General features: G+C 42.4%; 1 protein-coding gene across 2 annotated transcripts in view; it reads left to right on the forward strand.

Annotated features, from left to right (window-relative positions):
- The window catches only part of MYOM2 (myomesin 2), a 578,568-nt gene that overhangs the window by 280,001 nt on the left and 280,318 nt on the right, over positions 1–18,249 (forward strand). For both annotated transcript variants that reach the window (XM_069606094.1, XM_069606095.1), the window contains 3 exons: positions 7,891–8,018; positions 16,717–16,900; positions 18,073–18,247. In XM_069606094.1, coding sequence (XP_069462195.1) covers positions 7,891–8,018; positions 16,717–16,900; positions 18,073–18,247 — 487 coding nt within the window. The remainder of the gene's footprint in view (positions 1–7,890; positions 8,019–16,716; positions 16,901–18,072; positions 18,248–18,249) is intronic.

The raw sequence follows: 18,249 nt of genomic DNA on the forward strand, positions 1-18,249 counted from the left end.
ACTGGCTCTGTATGACTGTCTTGTTACCCTCCCAAAGTGTGACAGGACTTGCCGCGGATGGGTGATTTAATTCAAGGTACTCTTTCATTTTATCCTTCAGCTTGTCAACTGTGTCCGGGAACCCCAAGTGATAAGCACACAGATGTCAGGAGCGACAGGTTGGCACTACACTCGACCCCATCAACAGCATGGGGGGAGTGGTTGAAAATGCCTCTGGCCATACATCCGAACCGGACACAATGCGGTAATCACATCGTGAAAGGGAAAGATGTACCCAATAGTGAAAGGAGAAACCCAACTTGGAAGAGTGCTCATAGCGCTAAACATCTACAAAGCCGTTGGAACTAACAAATTTACCCAATGGTGATTGTTTAATGCAACTCTTTTGTGGGCTCTGGAATCTGTCCTTACCGCTATCCATGGCATCATTAAGATCGCTGTCCACCACCCACCTATTCACACTATGGTGAAAAAACAGGCCCAGGATCTCGTACAGCAGCTCCCTCTGCAGAGGCATAAGCATTAAGCTACTCCCACACATCCTCTCTGAGTGAGCGCGTCACCAACACAAATCGACGCCCAGCATCCTAAACTGTCACCGGAACGTCAAACGGTGTATACTTGCGTATGCGTACCATCACTCTTTGTGCCCCCCTTAGAAACCTGTATGGACCCAAACAAAAACATGCAGTCCATGGCAAATGAGTTTGGCAAATGTAGGCCTATCAATATTCAGTAATTGTAGGACCACTCCCCTTTTGATTTTGTCACATAAACTGTTAACATTCCATGACATTACTAACACTTTCCATTTCAACCCCTCAGCCATTACCCTGCATGTAACATCTACACTCCAAATTGCGCCCATTGAAGGAATACGCAGATGAAAATCCATTACTTTTACTGCTCAACACTACCTTGTCCTGTGGTAACACAACCCCTCCCCAAACCAAGCCAACCCACCCCACAACACCACCTCCTGCTTGCCCAAACCCCAGTACCCAACCAACCCCATTACCACCCCCACCACATACCACCCATGAACTAGGTGTATCTGTCACCCAACCCAAACCATAAACCACCAATGAAGTCTGGGTCTGCTCCTTGAGCCATAGGCCACCCTGACCCCTCAACATGCCCCCCTTCATTAACCCCCACCGGCCCCCTACCAGAAACCCTAATACCTCAACCCAATAAACCATGCATGTCACCTAATCTAACCATTGGCCCCTCCCTCACAACCTCGCCGGTGAAGCCATTTCCGTAGACCCTGGGCCTACAGCCATTGCAAACCTGATACTACTTTCCTGTGTCTTCAGGGCCATCCAGGATCGTCTCTCAGGTCTGTCCCTGCAACAGGCACTGCATCAGCAGTGGCCAGGCCACCTGTCACGTCTTGCTGGAGCATCAATGACCCATCGTCTTGCACGAGGACCCTGCCAGGCCTCTTTTTCCTCAGGGGGTGGGGCATTAGTCAGAGTCCCCCCACCAACAATCATAGTCCCTCCGGCAACCACCCTCAGTACAACAGTCACTCACTGTGTCTAGATAGTCCCAGACTTCCTCAGGTTTATGGAAAAAAAGGATTTGTTACCCATGAGAACCTTTAGCTTGGCCGGATAGAACATCATTGATTGATTGATTGTTTATTTATTATCCGCTTATAGTGTTTCAAAGTGCAACCATGCATGGGAGGGGAGGACCACAGAAGACAAAACATATGATCTTAGTTGGCATGGTACATTCAGATCGTGCAGCTGCACCCAACCCAAAACTGCAGAACAGGAAGTACGAGGGGAATGGGCAAATAGGGACCAGGTTCGCCCAGTCCCTTCAGAAAATGGGTTAAGTACAGAGAGATACCACTCTCATGGGTCGTAACCACAGTGCAGTAGTGCTGAGGTAAGTGCAAAGCCCGGAGGCAAGTGTAGGAGACTGGCGAGGAAAGCTTGGGACCTGTGAGGCTCTGAAGGTACACCAGGCAGCCAGTCAGCAAAACTGAGCAGAAGTAGAGGAGAGACAGCGAGAGAGCAGAAAGAGGTGGTTAGCAGAGGAGAGGGAGAGAGGAGGAGGAGGCGAAGAGTAAAGTCTTGAGGAGCTTCCAGCACTTAAGGAGAACTGATTAGAGACAGAGAGAGTCAGGGAGGCTGTTCCAAAGAGGATAAAGATCTCCCCCCCAAGTCTCTGTTTAGAGGAGCGACTCACCTGCAGAGAATTGGAGGAAGGCGAGTGGAGGGCTCAGGAAGGAGAGTATTTAGGAAGAGAGAGTTGCAGATAGACTGAACCCTGGCCCCAGAAAGCCGCATCATGTAGCGAAGATTCAGGTTTTTAATTTCTGTTTTGCTGCATCATATGATTTGCTTTGCATCTGGACCTCCTGAGTGAAGTCCGGGAAGACCAAACGCCTGTTACCATCAACCTCGTAGGCACCTTTCCTCCTGGCGTCCTGCAATATAGCATCCCAATTCTGAAAATTGAGGAACTTACAATCATAGCTCATGGGTGTGCCCCTGCTGTGGGTGGTCTGCCTAGGACCTGATGTGCCTTCTCGATTGTGACCCGTTTAGACAGGTCCTACACCCCCCAGGAGTCTGCAATACGCCTTTTCAGGTACAGTTCCATAGTGTGCCCTTCTTTCCCTTCGGCAATGCCCAGGATTCGGATATTGTATCGTCTGGAGCGGCCCTCTGCTTCTTCAGTCGGCACCTCCAGAGCTCATGTCACCACCACATTCAGTGATGCCTGAAGGGTGGGCTATAGCAGGTTCAGCATCACCAACCCAATTTCTGACTTCGGTTACCCTCTCATTGGCCTTTTGGAGGTCAGCCCACTGCAGGGACACTTCCACCCCCACGGATTGTATCTTCAATTCTAGTGAGAAGCAAGAGTCTTGAATGGCCACCATGATCTGTACCAGCGTCAGTGGGGCTGTGTCCGGAGCAACTGGCGCTGAGTCCCCTAGGGGCTGCAGAGGCACCGCAGCCTTTTTGTTTTTGCCCGCATAAAGGGATCCAGGCTCTGCTGCGGCCCTTTCACCATATTGTGAGGCTTCCACTGCCAATATCGCCCTTCCGACAGCAGGTGCAATTGTGCTGTGTGGTCCTATGTAGTGCATGAAGAGTGGGATGGGCGAGGGCATCACATCAATTGCACAGCTTGAGGACTCCTGTACTGCTGCTCCTCAGACGAATTGCCCCTTGCAAACAACTCACTTTATCCAGCCAAGTGCTCAACTCCTGATTTGTGGGCTGGCCTTCAACGGGCCTCAGGATCTGCTGTTTGCCACCTGGTCACCACCCACCAGAGCATGCACCCTCCAGGCTGAAGGGGGGGCAAAGGAAGGAGGCCCACCGCTAGCCCTCTGCAGTCCCAGTGCCATACCTCATGGGTTGGAGGCTGCCACAATGCAACGATTGTGTCTCCTCACTGGTGCTGCAGGTTTTCGCCCAGCACAATATGTATTCACTGCTCCCCAGGGAGCCATCACAACCCGCAGCCGCATGGCGGGGTATTGCAGCTAAGGGGCTGTTGGGGCATCTCCTTCCAGCCCCAAAGCAGATTGAGGAGGTTGCTGCACTCCTGCGGCCTTCCATGGCGTCTGAGTCACTCTGTATGGCAAAATGTTAGCCACGTGGAGGAGCGACAGAGACCCTACTGTGTTCTTGTCCCCAGCGCTCTTCCACAGCTGGAAAATTCCCTGTTGGCTACGCGGCACAATCCCCAACACCGGAACGGCAAATGGGGAGTTCCCAACAGGGAGAAGAAGGATTTCAAAAGGATATCAGTGGTTTTCAGAAAGGATTTCCAGAATGGATTACTGATAGCACATGAAAAGCAACCAGTTTGGATTGACATGTTCCCAATGCCTTATGCGTTATGGATTAATGCAGACTAAGGCCATTTGATGTATTTGCTGGAGCAATGGGCCAAGAAAATGGATATTAGTTTCTTGAAGTGTTAATATGTGTCACACCCAGCGATTACTCTGGGACATCCCTTCCTCTCTTACCTCGGAATATCCACTGTGGCTAGTACAAAATGAAGCTACAATGATAATTGACATAGTCATCTTTTTGTCTACAGTCTCAGTTGGAATAAACGTGACCTTCTCACTTTAATCTAAAACCTCTATAAGATCCTAAATGTTTACGGAAACCTAAAGTGGTGAGTTGTTTGGAGAACCAATATGCACAGGTCCTCTGAGACCATGCTTGGAGCATGATTACAGTACTCCCTGATTCTTCAAACTTTATCAAGAACGAGTTGTTGTAAAAGTTGCTTTTTATAGTTATTTCAAGAATGAAACAGAGTAAGAGACTATTTGCCTGATTTACAAAAGCGATTTTCAATGGGTAAATCCCATTTTTTTATTGGTAATATGCAATGCGCCTATACAGAAGTTTTTCCCTTGAAAGAAGCTTTGTAAATTAGGCCCATTGCATCTAATATAGAGATGGGTAGTCATAGTTCTAGAATTACGATTATTTTAACTTTAATATACCAGTATGATCAACAAATGTTGCGTAGTAAAATCACAAAAAATAAGAGCAGGCGAGCAATGGAACAGTCGGGGTAAGGCACATTTACCCGATATGATGCCTACAAGCTGGAGAGAAAAAAAAGGAAAAAAAAGAAGCACACCATAATAACATGCACACATCAAACATGATGCAGTATGTATTGTTGGATCTAAAGTCAAGAACAACAGTGTAATCCAAATTATTACATTGTTGACATTTTATAAGAAAACACATCACAAAAGAATTCCATCCATACACATTTAGGAAAGGACCCTGCATATCACAGAATGTATCATTGTCTCCAGTCTGTTTGCAAATTGCCCTCTTGTATGTGGACACATTCAATAACTCTTCCACCCAATCATCGATACAGAAGGAATTGGATGATTTCCATGCACACAGGATCAGCCTCTTTGCAGGCAAACGGCTCTGTTGAAGCTACATTTTCTCACAAAAAGACAGATCCTCTAATGAAGACACATCCCCTAGAAGAGGCAAGCTTTCCTTGGAATAGTAAAGTTCAGCACCAGACTCAAGTTCTCACAGACCCTTTCCCAAAAATCCCTGGTCTTGCTGCAAAACCAAAGTAAATAGCTCAGTGTACCCTTTGCCTTTTTACACTTCCAGCGCTCATTGCAGCAGTGTACCCTTTGCCTGTCTACACTTCCAGCACTCGTCATTGCAGCAGTGTACCCTTTGCCTGTTTACACTTCCAGCACTCGTCATTGCAGCAGTGTACCCTTTGCCTGTCTACACTTCCAGCACTCGTCATTGCAGCAGTGAACCCTTTGCCTGTTTACATTTCCAGCACTCATCATTCTCTTAAAGGTTTCCCTTAAACATACGTTCCAGAGTCCAATATGTCCCAAAGAGAATCGTATTTTGAGAGGCCCATAAACCCCAGTCCATACTGACCAAGCAGACATTGTTACAGCATCTCCGCCAGCAGCCAGGGTCAATTGACCCACCCAGTTCACCAGCCCAGGCATTGGCAAGCTCAGCATTCGCTTGACGATTAGACACCAGAGCACTGTACATAGTGGCAGCCGGATGAATGCATGTGGTTCAGTAGCAACCCAAATAGTGAAGTATAAAAGTCCAAAATAAAGGAATGTCCAATCAAGGTTATATAAAAATGTATATACTTTAATTAAACACACCATGTACAATAATAACTAACTAAAAACATGCTACACAAAACTCAAAACTCACCCCTGAGGAAAGAACAAAGATAGCAAAATGCAGCACTCTGAGTAATGAATAAGGGGTGTAAGGTGCAATAGCCACAATGTCCTTTAAAAGGATATGTTCTTGGTTGCAGCACAGAATTATTGGCTCTTTATGAGCAATTCGAAGATCAGAAGAGTACAAAAGGCAACACCGTAGGGTCCTGGTAGTTCAAATGTTTGTGTTCATGCAATACGCTCCAGGCAGTTCAATGGAGAAAAACACAAGCATCTTTGCTGTCTTGGCTCTCAGCTTGCTGTGAGTCCCAATCCAGGGTCTTATGGACAATCTGAATCGTTTTCATGTGCCCCCAAACATGAGGAGGCTGGCAGACAACTGCAGGTGTCCTTCAACACAGTGCGGTCCTGGGTCACTGTGGTTGGCAGAGAGGCACATCTTGTTCCAGCAACAGGTCCGTCCGCAGATTGCTCCGAGTCCCACTCCAGGGGCTCAGTGACAACATGGGTCCATGTTCTCTAGCTCTCAAACATGGCAAAGGCTGCCAGGCCAACTGCAGGTGTCCTTTAACACATTCAGGTCCTGGGCTTCGCTGTGGCTGACAGAGAAGCATGCTTTGGGGTAGGTTAGAGGACAGAGCTCACCTGTGCCTTAGAACACCTACCTTCACCTCACAACTTGAAGACTGTGGAAATGACTGCTCTCACAGCAGGGTCCAAATGAAATCTTCTTCAAGGGTTGGAGTCGATTCAAAGATGATTTCCAGAAGTGGTATGAGACCCCTTCTTTTAAAGGTACAAGTCCATAGCGAATGGACTAAATCCAGAATACTTTAGGGGTACAATCACTGTTCTTGAAAGAAGTGTACTTTGCCCTTCTGACATCACACCCAACGTGCTTTGCTCTAGAGGAAGTGGAGGGTACAGGAAGAGAGAGAGTGGCAGAGATAAATAAGAGGGGGGAATCCTTCCCAACTATACAGAGCTCTCCCTGTCTACACTAATACCGTCCCCTCCCCTTTTCAATAAGATAAAAGGCCTATAGATATGCAGCACCTGGTGTGATACTACTCCCTTTGAATGAGCATACTCTTTTGGTGACTAGGACAGCTGCCGATTGTGTGGATGACTCTTGGGGAGGGTGTAACCTGCTCTCACAAAGAAATAAAAAAAGAGAAATGGCAATTCAGGTTCCTTTCCTGTCACTTGGCAGGATCAGCCTGTCTATCCAAAATACACAGCACCTTCCACAGCTGATTGTGATATCAAGTTACATGTGGCTGCAATGATTATGAGCAGTGCCATGTACCATGTGCTAACTCAGGCATGGTTTGTATTTAGAGTTAACCTTCCACTTGGGCAACTTATAATTATCGTAGTTTATGTACAGGGGTGCATATCATAAATGCAACCCATGCACTGCAGAAACCTGACTTTCCCTGCAGCATTCATATAGGCACATGTGACCTCTGAACCTGTTCTGTGCCACTGGTAGAGCATGTGCCGCAGGCCAGGATACTGATGCTTCAATGGGGATTACGAAAGGGGACTCTCATCAGGAGATCATCCTTTCAGAGATGGAATTACCTGGGTCGTTTTTATTAATTAATTAACTTTTTTAAAAACAGGGCTTTCACATCCTTGCCAGATGGCAAATCTCGAATATTTGGGTTTGCTTTTATACAAATGGATGTTTGTAAGACTTGTAAATTAAAACGTTAGCAAGTTAAAATCAGGCAGATTGTATTTATTTACGGGAGGCTAGTTGCCTATATTTATGTTCAATATTGTGGGTGACTTCCCAAGAACTGAAAAGTTAGATTTTGGTCTTGGAGTGTTGAGGGGGTGGGGTGTGAGATCAGAGATATTTCACTTGAGAAATACCTAAAGAGAAATTAAGATTGAAGTCATTACTGATGGTGGGAGGATGAAAGGAAGAAAGGGAGGAGGGAGCGAGCAAGTAAAGGGAGCAATGGAAGGAGGGAGCACGGACGGAAGGTACATCTATTTCTATTACTTAGTTCAATATTCTGAAAAAGAAATGCAAATTGTGCACACTGTATTTCATACTATGGGTCGCTCATCACTGACTCATTTACTGAATCGGATGAACTTTTACAGTTTTCGATATGTGGTGAGTGGATGGTTCATTTTGACTTCTCCTGCCTTTTTTTTCTTCTTTGCAGGCGATGTCAAGGTACCAGGTGCACCTACCAATGTTAATGCTGCAGAAACCACAAAAACATATGTTGTGCTCAGCTGGGATCCACCTGTCCCACGTGGCAGAGAGCCATTAGTTTACTATGTTGAAAAGGTAAGAACACCTTCACTCCTCAATTGTACATGATAGCAAAGATTTCTATGCAAGTAAGCAAAGAAAAACATGATAACGTGAAAAAAGCCTTGGGTGGAAAGAACTCTAATATAGCAATTTTACATGGGCTCGTTTTGAAAATGACAGCAATTAAAAGTATGTCCTGCAGCAGGTGATAAGACTAGTAAATAATTCCCCCGTTGTACAAGTGAAAATCGCTCCCCCTTCATTGCAATGGTGAAACTAATATCTCTAGATTTTACATTGCTGTCCCTCTTAGGATTTCCTTATTGTAATGGTACATATTTGGTCTGATCTGATCAAGTCCTGCCAGATTAGCCTATTGCTAGACCACCTCCAACTATACCCAGTTAACGTGAACCCTCGTCAACCTCAAGGCAAGCAATAGACTCCCCATTGGAAACCATGACCCCTTTTTTTCAAAAACCTATACACAATCTGGAATCTGGTTGTTACCACTAATAACCTCCTACCGAAGGCCTAAACTCTTCTTTCAACTACCTCATTAGCATTTACAATAAGTAGGACATAAATTGATAGGTATTCACTAGACAACCTGACTGCTCCCTCTCGAATAGCAATCCCATTTGTGTACCACAATCTCCTTGAGTGCATCCTCCTTAAAGTATGCTCTGTTGTCTGCTATGACTGTTTCATTTGTAATATAATCTAAAACATACAATGTCTGTCCTGCACATTGCATGCCATATACTCACTAACATGACAGAACTTCTCATTAAATCTATACACTGGATTCTTCTTTCTATTCACTGCTCCCCAGATGGCCTTTCTTTAATACTTTTTTTCGTTCTTAGAAAATTGGATTCCCATATTTAAAAAAAATTGACCCTTGTGGGTGTCCACCTTTTACTGGATGTCCCAAAGTTTATGTCTATCTATTTACATTGCGCTCCATGAAGAACTCCATTATTTACAGATTCATTCAAGTTGGAGGTTTATTGTTGGGCTGGACATATTACTAATTAAACTAAATATGGTATTTGTATTTGTATTTGTAATTGGGATATTATACAGGTAAAAGCTAACTGGGCAACAATGGAGCACAGTGCAGCAGGAATAGGGGGTTACCCTATGTGGCATGGGATGTTTCTTCAATGGCTGTGGGAGGAGTTGCAGGAACTGAATGATCCTAGGTGACAATTGGTTATTGGCTGAAGAGTATGGTCTTGGGTTCCTGTGCAAACGCCAAGCATGTTGGCACAGTGTAGATTGCTGCCAGGATAGTGTTGCAGAAGGTAGCGGCATAACACGGCCTGTGTCCTGTTATTTCATCACATGCCAGTTTTGTATCTAGCCTAGAGATGGTTTAGCTCTTGGAAGAGCATGACTTACCTGAGTTATAGAGTTTTGCAGCTATGTAGGAAGTGGTTGCCTTAGAGGTAATATAGGCAGTCTTAAAGAATATTCTGGCTGTAATAGGAAAGTAGTGCAGCTACCTCAAGATATAATTAAAAAGGTTACATTTCTTGTTTTCATAATATGTCATGTTGCTGTGCGTCTGGTGGTCTATAGTGGGGCCAGGATGGTCAACGGAACACCAGTGAGGAGGCTGTTTTCTGCATTGATGTGATAGAGTACCAGTGACTATGGTAATAGTAGTTCTTTGCTGGGGAATGAAAGGTGGGGAATAAGGGGTATTTGTAGTACAACAGTCTACTGGACAAGTTAATTTATGTTGCTTACACCCACATTGTCAATAAAAAGACCACCATTGTAGGATGTCTATTCACACAGGGACTTCATGTTATTGTCATCAAATAAGTCTTGGAGTTGCCAGGTGGAGAGGAGAGAACCAAATGCAAGCCATACATCCATATCTTGTGACACTAGCATAAGTATGTAGGTAAAGGATAGTTGATTAAATAGAAGAAATAAGTACTTTATGAATGTCTTGGAGGGCATGGAGGTTGGTGGCAGGTAAGTACATTGCATTGTGTGTTGCATAACATTCAGAGGAGGAGGTTTGCATGTTTGCATTTCCAGTCTGGGAGGATATAGAGCCAGGATATCTAAAGGGATTTGCCTTTAATGTATGATGACTACTGGTCTGATACCTTAGGTTTCTTGTAGTGAAGATACAATAAAGGGGTCTTATGCATTTGCATGTAGGGCTAGAGGTGTCAGTATCTGTGATCAAGAGTAGATTGAGCTGTTCCTTAATGAGGAAGTCCTTTGTATTAAGGACATGGCAAATAGAAAAAATAGGTGATGGAAAAGTTGAGTCTGTGTAGAAGGATATTTTGTATTGTAAAGTAATTGGCGTCAGCAAGTGTTTGATTAGGATAATGCTTTAGAGTGGTTAGGGTACAGAAACTATTTGGCAGACTGCAGTATGTGTAGAGTGGTTGAAATGCTGGTGAAAGACTTACTAGCGAACCTGAGTGGTGGCTTATAAACTATTAGATGTATTCATTGGATTTGGTCATAAGGGCAGTGGTTCAATCAATATTACTTACACTGCAACTACAGTGCAGTAGCTTCTCAATGTTATCACTTTTCAATGTTATCATGACAGTAGACCCCTCAATATCATTGAGGCATTTCACATGCTTCCTGCTTTTCCATACATTGCCTACATCCTGCTAACCAAAGGAAATTGTCTTGACCTCATCTTTTCCATTTCGAAATTAAATTGCTCAATTCCTTCCTATTCAGAGGCCTGATACTATTCTGTGATTATAAACAAACACAAACCTAGTTAACTCATAATAAGAGTTTCAGGACCTACAACGTAGTTGACCAAAAACCCTAGCTCGAGCCAAACTTTAAACCTTTCCAAAAGTTCCATAAAGACCTAAACATTAACAAAACTGATACAATATTTTAGAATTGGTGTGGCATCTCACAATGTTAAAACATTCTTACTAACCCCACTCACCAGACTCGTCCACTGTGCACATACAATGATCATTCCCACATTCTCAATTGGTGGGGCCTCGACCTAGTCTGCCACAAACAACAATGTCACCAAAATTGAGCCTTGAAGGAGATGCTAAAAAGCAGAGCATTATAGGGTCACAGACAAATGCACACATACCACTCTCATTATGTTCTTGCATATGGCAAACCATCCTCATTTATTCATTTTTTAAGATGACACAATAACTAAGCAAAGCAACTGAGCAATTCTAATCCATCAATAACAATCACAAACTTGACTGTGAAATGCCTCATCATCATACTTCCAGAAGCTTTGATTTACACTCAAAAAGTTTCAAGTCACCACATTGCATGCACTTAAAAGGACATTACCCCTACGCCTAATGCCCTATGTTCCCAGCCACCAGACTGTTTGATGAATATTCTCATATCACGCCCCATTTCACCAGTATTCAATTTCATAATTAATGCAGAGGAAGATGTTAGGACATTACTCTGAAGGATGCCTTGTAGGCAGCATCTCTTTTTAAAAGCTTTCCTAAATATTGTTAAAATGATTACCTCTAATCTGTGCCTACAGCTGGAGATTGGATTTAAGAATGATCCATCCTTATGACGCATCCAAACCTATGTAGCTACTGTCCCAGCCAGATTTCCAGGATATCTTAAATTGTGAAGAAATTGTTTGATACAATTAATCTACACTCACGATGCACCAATATTTAGAATTCCACAAAAGTCATGAAAAAAGTCTTATTTTTGGTATGCAATCCTTTCAATCAAAGATAGAGGTTGCCTATTAATGCTCATTAGCACCCTGTGGGTCTCACAGCCAATCAGAGAGCTCAGAATGTGTATTTTACCTGATGGTAATTCCTGTATCCAGAGCCCCCTGAGCAACGAGAGGCTGCCATTTTCCATGCTGGGCTACAGGCAAGTGAGCCTTCATGCCCTTCCTCTGTCCCCCCGAAATTCCACCTCTTCTGTCCACTCCCCCCAACCCAGCCCCAGGCCCACTTACCTGCAGCTTGTCAGGTTTCATGGGGCTACTGTCAGGTTTCATGGAGTTGTGGTTTAATTAGGTGAGTGAGTATGTGATGAACACGATTTATGGTTTGGGCCTTAACCTTGAAGTTCAGAGTGTGGAGAGCTTCCCAAGCAAAAATGGAGATTCCAAATAAGATCTTTGATTGGTCAGGATTAATAGAAAGGCATTGTCAGAATGTTCTAAACTGCCTTTCATTGTCAGCAGTCCAGCAGGAAGGTCATATATGAGAGGCTCTGGTAATTTTGCAAACTTTGGTAAGGCCTCTAGTCTTTGAAGGAGGAACTGAGAATCAGTAGAGAGTCAGAGGAACCAGGAAGTCATTCCAGAGAAGTAATCTTCTATCTACAAAAGAAAGAAGCAAGCTAAGTGACTTGAGACATATTTATTAACTTTAGTTAGGTAAAGTTTCCTGTTATTCATTCCTCCATATTTGAAAAAAACAGTCTAGTTAATCTTTTCTAATTTAAAGACAGTAACATTATTTGAACTGGCAGTTATTTTAGAGTTACTTTAAGTTCTGCGCTTCAAACCAGGAAAGCATTTATATCTACAGTAACGTTTGAACTGTGAAGCCTTCTGTTTTTATGTAACCAGTGAATGTGTGAATACTTGATAAATCCGTATGCTGCAGGCATTTAGTTTTTTAAGTTAAATATTTTGAAGACAACTTAGTCTTCATATTAGAGGTGCGGTTAGCAGAACATTTTGCACTGTCTGCGCAAATGACAGTGTTTTAGTTGAAAGATTAAACTCAGCGTGCGCTCGTATTACCGGCTGTGCATGCATGCACAGTTACTTTATCCGCGTGAGAGGCTTGCGTCATCATCTGCGCGTGCAGCTCACGTCATCATCCGTGTGTGTGGCTCGCGTCAACATCCGCGTTAGCAGCTTGCGTCATCATCCGTGTGTGCAGCTGATGTCATCATCCGCGTGAGCAGCTCGCGTCTTCAACCTCGTGTGTGACTCTCGTAATCATTCGAGTGAGTGTAATCTTCTGGAGTGATGAACTAACATTTTCTCCTTCGCTCATGAGCAGTTTGAGAATATTTTAATTGAGACACTATTTTCCTTCGCGCATGGGCGGCTTGCTTGTGTTTGTATTAATTAAGACACTATTTATCTTAGTGCAGGCACAACACAAGTTTACATACCATTAAAGTGAAAAGAGACATTTTTTGCTTCACTCAGATGCAATTCTGAATTCAATTGAAAAGTTTTGATAACTTAACATGGATTAGTTTTCATGAAACTTAACAGTTAACTTTATAAAAAGCAATGGTGAAGAAGACATAGTGAAAACGAATTTTAAAAAAGGAACTCAAATTGTTTATGGCAAAGTTTATAGACTGCAACCAAGGAACTTAATTTGTTTCTGGCAGTTCCTGCAGCCATCATCATCTAAGTCGAGAAGGACCAGGTATGGTGTTTATTATAATTTCTTTAACAAAGTTTATGGGAGAACACCTGAATTGAAGGTTAGGGATTATTAAATGTTATCCAACTTTTCCCTCTTATGTAAAACGGCAAAACACATATCAAGCAGACGCAGACCTGGTGTTTTTTTATTATTTTATCAATTTTCCCCTTTTCCCTTAAGGGTGCTGTCAACTTAACTGTTGGTAATATCAGTTGAGAAGGAAGCATTCATGGGGGATCAGCAGCTTCCGCGGACCAGCAATTAATTAATTGGACTTCAAGCCTGACACAGCTTGCCTCATCCCTTGTCTGTGTTCCGGTGCTATCCCACTGTTGCAATGGTCACCATGGACAGGGAGAATTGAATATGTGTAATTCCCTTCTTTGTTTACCATGGCCTCCATTTTGTTTTAGGTTTTTATTTAAGTTGAGAAATGGTAACCACACTATTTTTCAACTTAAAACAATATTTTTTTGCCCCCCGTAAGTATACTGAAACGATAATAGCAATAAACCCAGCTGCGGAGTGGCATTACCATTTCTGGTGATGCTTCATGGCCTGACCCATTAATGCCCCCACAAATCATGGTTAATTGCTTAATTATAACATTGTAATATTGGCATTGCCATGGTGAACAGTTTTTTTCACAGAAGCCCCTAACCACTAATTCAAAAGCATAGTCATTGTAAGATGGACGTTTTCCTCAGGTTGATAAAATGCTTCAGTTTTAGCTTCTGTTTACTTAACAATTACATCCATGTTCAATTGAAGCATTGGCACACAAATAACAGTATGAGTGTACTTACTTTAACTTACAGAATTACATTTTCTTTCTGGACTATTGGAACCTACTCAATAACAGCTTGTACATTCCTGACATCCTTTCCTTGCTGGGATATTCACATCATCTGCCAAGACCCTACAGACCCTATTGTATACACATTTATGGCTTTAGGTGTAGCATTGGCACACAACTATGTTCAATGTGGCACCAGTGGTATCTTTGGGTAGACTAATGTTAAAAAATATTAGTGGATCCAGTCAATTAATGCTTGTTGGCATAAGCACAAGTCGAATTGGTAAACAACACTGTGCTGGTATTGCACTTTTTGTGGAAAATGGTCAGAGCTCTGCTATAGAAGGGTAATTGTGGATTAAATGTTTTAAAATGGATTGCAATTCAAATAGAAACTCAATACCCAAGCAGGCATCAACAAATGAAAGGACATTCTGTGATCTTGTGTTGGATATTTTTGTCTCTGCATATACTGGTAAAAATAGAGAAATTGTTTCTTTTCACTAGATCACTTTTAAGTGATCCATTATATCTATGCACAATTTCTAGCCTGGAACAGAGGGGAGTTTGAAGGAGACAGTTTGTTAGGTAGGGTTGGGTGTGAGAGGGTTTTTGTGTGAGAGGGCAAACTGTTAGGTACTGGGTTGATCCGGGCTCAACTCATTGTGTCTGCCAGATGGTTGAAATGCTGCGATTAAACTCATTAAGAAACAAATCATCAGAAAATGTTAGTCAAATCCATGGTGTAAAGTTCTCTTACCTACTTGTATAAGAATCGTTAGATGCTACAGTGTAGAAGGTGTTAAAGCAACTTTTATTACATGTTCCGCATAAAGAAAATCTGCAGGTCAATGTGCATGCTGGGCCCTGTCAGACCGGTACGGCATACGCCATCAAAAGCATGTTCCCAAACTCACAGTGAGGTAATGGAGCAGCCATGAGCTCCACAATTGGGCAGAAAACCCATGTGATGCCGTAGCTAACTTTCCCATGATAGCAGGATACAGCAAATGCCCGAACAGAGAAAGGAAGATTCCATGGTGGTGGCAATGGTGTATGCCGAATATAATGGTGCTGGGTAAACAGGTGACAGAACCCACCTCATTATCCACTGCAGAGAGAACCAATTAGGCAGATTTGAAAAATGGTTGGAGGAACACAATCCTTGGGATCCAAAGCCCTGAGACAGATGTATAACAGTTCTAGCCAATCCCATGGTTCCATATGGTGACAAATAGCCCAGAGGACTCTAAAATGGGAGGAAAGAGATTGGAATTGAGACTTTTTTGGGAAGTTCTTGAGTTTCAGACTGATCCCAGATCTCAGACTGATCCCAAGGCTGATCCCAGGATGCACAGGGAAACCATTGCCTAGGAGGTGGTAGTACAAGTTCTCGCAACATAACAGCATCTGCTCTGGAAGAAGGCAACCCAGCGAACTGACTAATAGAAGCATAACATGAATGCAGGAATGGGCGTAGAAGGGGGTCCCCAAGACAGATTAAGCACCCAGAAGGAATCCTACAGGCAAATGACTTCTGAAAATTCTATCAGAAGAGAGACCCCTTGTAGGCTATAGTAGTGACTATATCGAAAAGGACCATTAATGAGAGTTGGAAAAATTCCCAATGTGCTTGAAGTGAATGCTGAGAATCCCAAGACAAATCTGCAATTCATACTGAGAAAACTGCATATACAGTGAATGAGAGAAACCCACGGTCTGAGAAAGGCTAAAGTGATGCTATTAGGCTGATGTGAAACCTAAGTAGAGAAACCTGAAACCTGGGAGAAGAAAACTACTGTTTTGTTGTGTCAGGCTAGGTCTGAACCTTTCAGACTAGGAATTGTGAAGTCTTGTGTTGGCCACTTTTTGAAATATTTCTTTTATAGTTAGGGAAGCCAGGAGGCTAAGCATTACTTCACATAATAATTTGGAACTTTTTTTGGTCATTTTGCTGGATGCTACTTTGTAGACGAGGGTGTCCCAGGAAAGACATGGACGTATTCTTAGAGGGTGTCCCAGGAAAGACATGGACGTATTCTTAGGTTAATAACCTTATTATTTGACCATTTGTCATAGAGTTGTGGAGCACTCAGAGAAATGTACACTTTATTTGATCCCATCCCTGATACTGTTTGTTTTAGAAATTCCCTTATTATTTGCAGAGAGCCCCAAGTTCCTATTCGTGTTTGGTCTATCCCCTTCCCTGTTAAAATACTGAATTGAGCCATTTTCTGTGAAATTCTGTGAAATTCATTGATCCACTGTCACGTGTGTCTTTGTTCAATCTTATAACAGGGTGCTCACTGGATAAAGAGTGTATGGAATCTGCCTTTTTGACTGTGGAGTGACAAAAGTAGAATTCTTATGGAGTAGATTATATGGAAATACCTGAACAGGTTTATGTAATCAAAATGATTATGTGAAATGTTAATGTAACCATCAGCACAATGCAATGAAATGGTGAGAGTTTTCAAAAAATAACTGAGTTTGATATTTTCGTTTGTCTTTTCAGTCGATGGTTGGAAGTGGAAGCTGGCAAAGAGTCAATGCCCAGATTCCTGTCAGATCTCCGCGCTTTGCAATATTTGATTTGGTGGCCGGAAAATCCTACAATTTCAGGGTCCTGTCGGTTAACAAATTTGGTGTCAGTGAACCATCAGAAATAACACCACCCATTCAAGCACAAGACCTTCTGGGTAAAAAAAAAGCAAAACATAAACATAATCCTACTCTATGTACTTATCACTATAGAATACATTCATAATCCAAGTCAAAAATAATGTGTATGTGCATATTATGTAATTGAAATACTGTTGGAAGCTTTGTCTGAGGATTTGAGGATAATAAACAGAAAAGGCAGGCCCTGGGTTTTTTTCAAATAATTCTAATCACATTTTAAGAAGGACATCGGTATGCATTTCCCATTTTTAAAGTCTGGTCAGGTAAATAACCATGCACATATGTTTATACAATGGGGACTGATTGTTCTTACCACTTTACTTGAAGGTAACACTACATTCACTTCTACGTATATTGGAAGACAGAAACAGGTTGCTTGATGTTTCAATGAAAGAGGCTTTTGACCCTCTTTACCAGTATTGTATTTACATACAATTACCATGTGGTTGCTCCCTAAAGCAGGTTGTTCCTAGCAGGGAAATCCAACAAGTCTATGATAGTGTTTGACCTATCAATGAGGAGCAATGGAAGAGGAGTTAGTACCTAGCATACCATCTATATGAAACATAACTGAACAAAAGTGCAAGAGTAAAGTGAGTCCCTCAAATATGCATGACAATGTATGATAAACAAACTACATTTAGTGTTGAAAAGCAATCTAATTGAACAATTATAACACCATTCTATATTTCAAAATCAGCCAGGAATGGTAGATTTTTAAAGCATTTGAAGGTGCAATGATGCACATTATTGGATTCTCACTAAAGCCCTTGATGGGTGCTTTTTGCTACTATCCTTTGTGGGATGTAGTTTATTGCAGTTATGAGCTGATGTTTCTCATTAAGGAAAGAGTTGAATGCCCAATAGGATCGGCAGTAAAAAGAAAAACACCACTATAGCCCATAGAAAAATGCTACCGTATTGTTGAGACTCCTCACATATGTTTCTCACATTCAGTAATGACTACTTTCCCTGTGTTCTTATAGATTGGCAAATGTAAATTAGTTGTGATGTTCCAATAACATTAACACAATGCCAATGTATATAATACAATATGAATATTGACCATTTATATTGCATACACCCAAAACTGAATTATCTTTTGGAGCTAATAATTGGTGTTATTGTATGGATTAAGTTAGAGTATTTGCTTTGTGTGATTAACATGATTTTATTTTTAAATGTATAGCTGTGCCATCTGCTCCTGGTCGCATATTGGCAACAAGAAATACGAAAACCTCTGTTGTTGTGCAGTGGGATAAACCAAAACAGGAGGAAGAATTAATTGGATATTATATTGACTCTTCTGTGGTAGGATCAAACCACTGGGAGCACTGTAATCATAAGCCAATCACATATAACAGGT

This window comes from Ambystoma mexicanum, chromosome 4p (assembly GCF_040938575.1).
Source record: "Ambystoma mexicanum isolate Mex_15411 chromosome 4p, UKY_AmexF1_1, whole genome shotgun sequence".
In the NCBI taxonomy this organism is placed as follows: Eukaryota; Metazoa; Chordata; class Amphibia; order Caudata; family Ambystomatidae; genus Ambystoma; species Ambystoma mexicanum.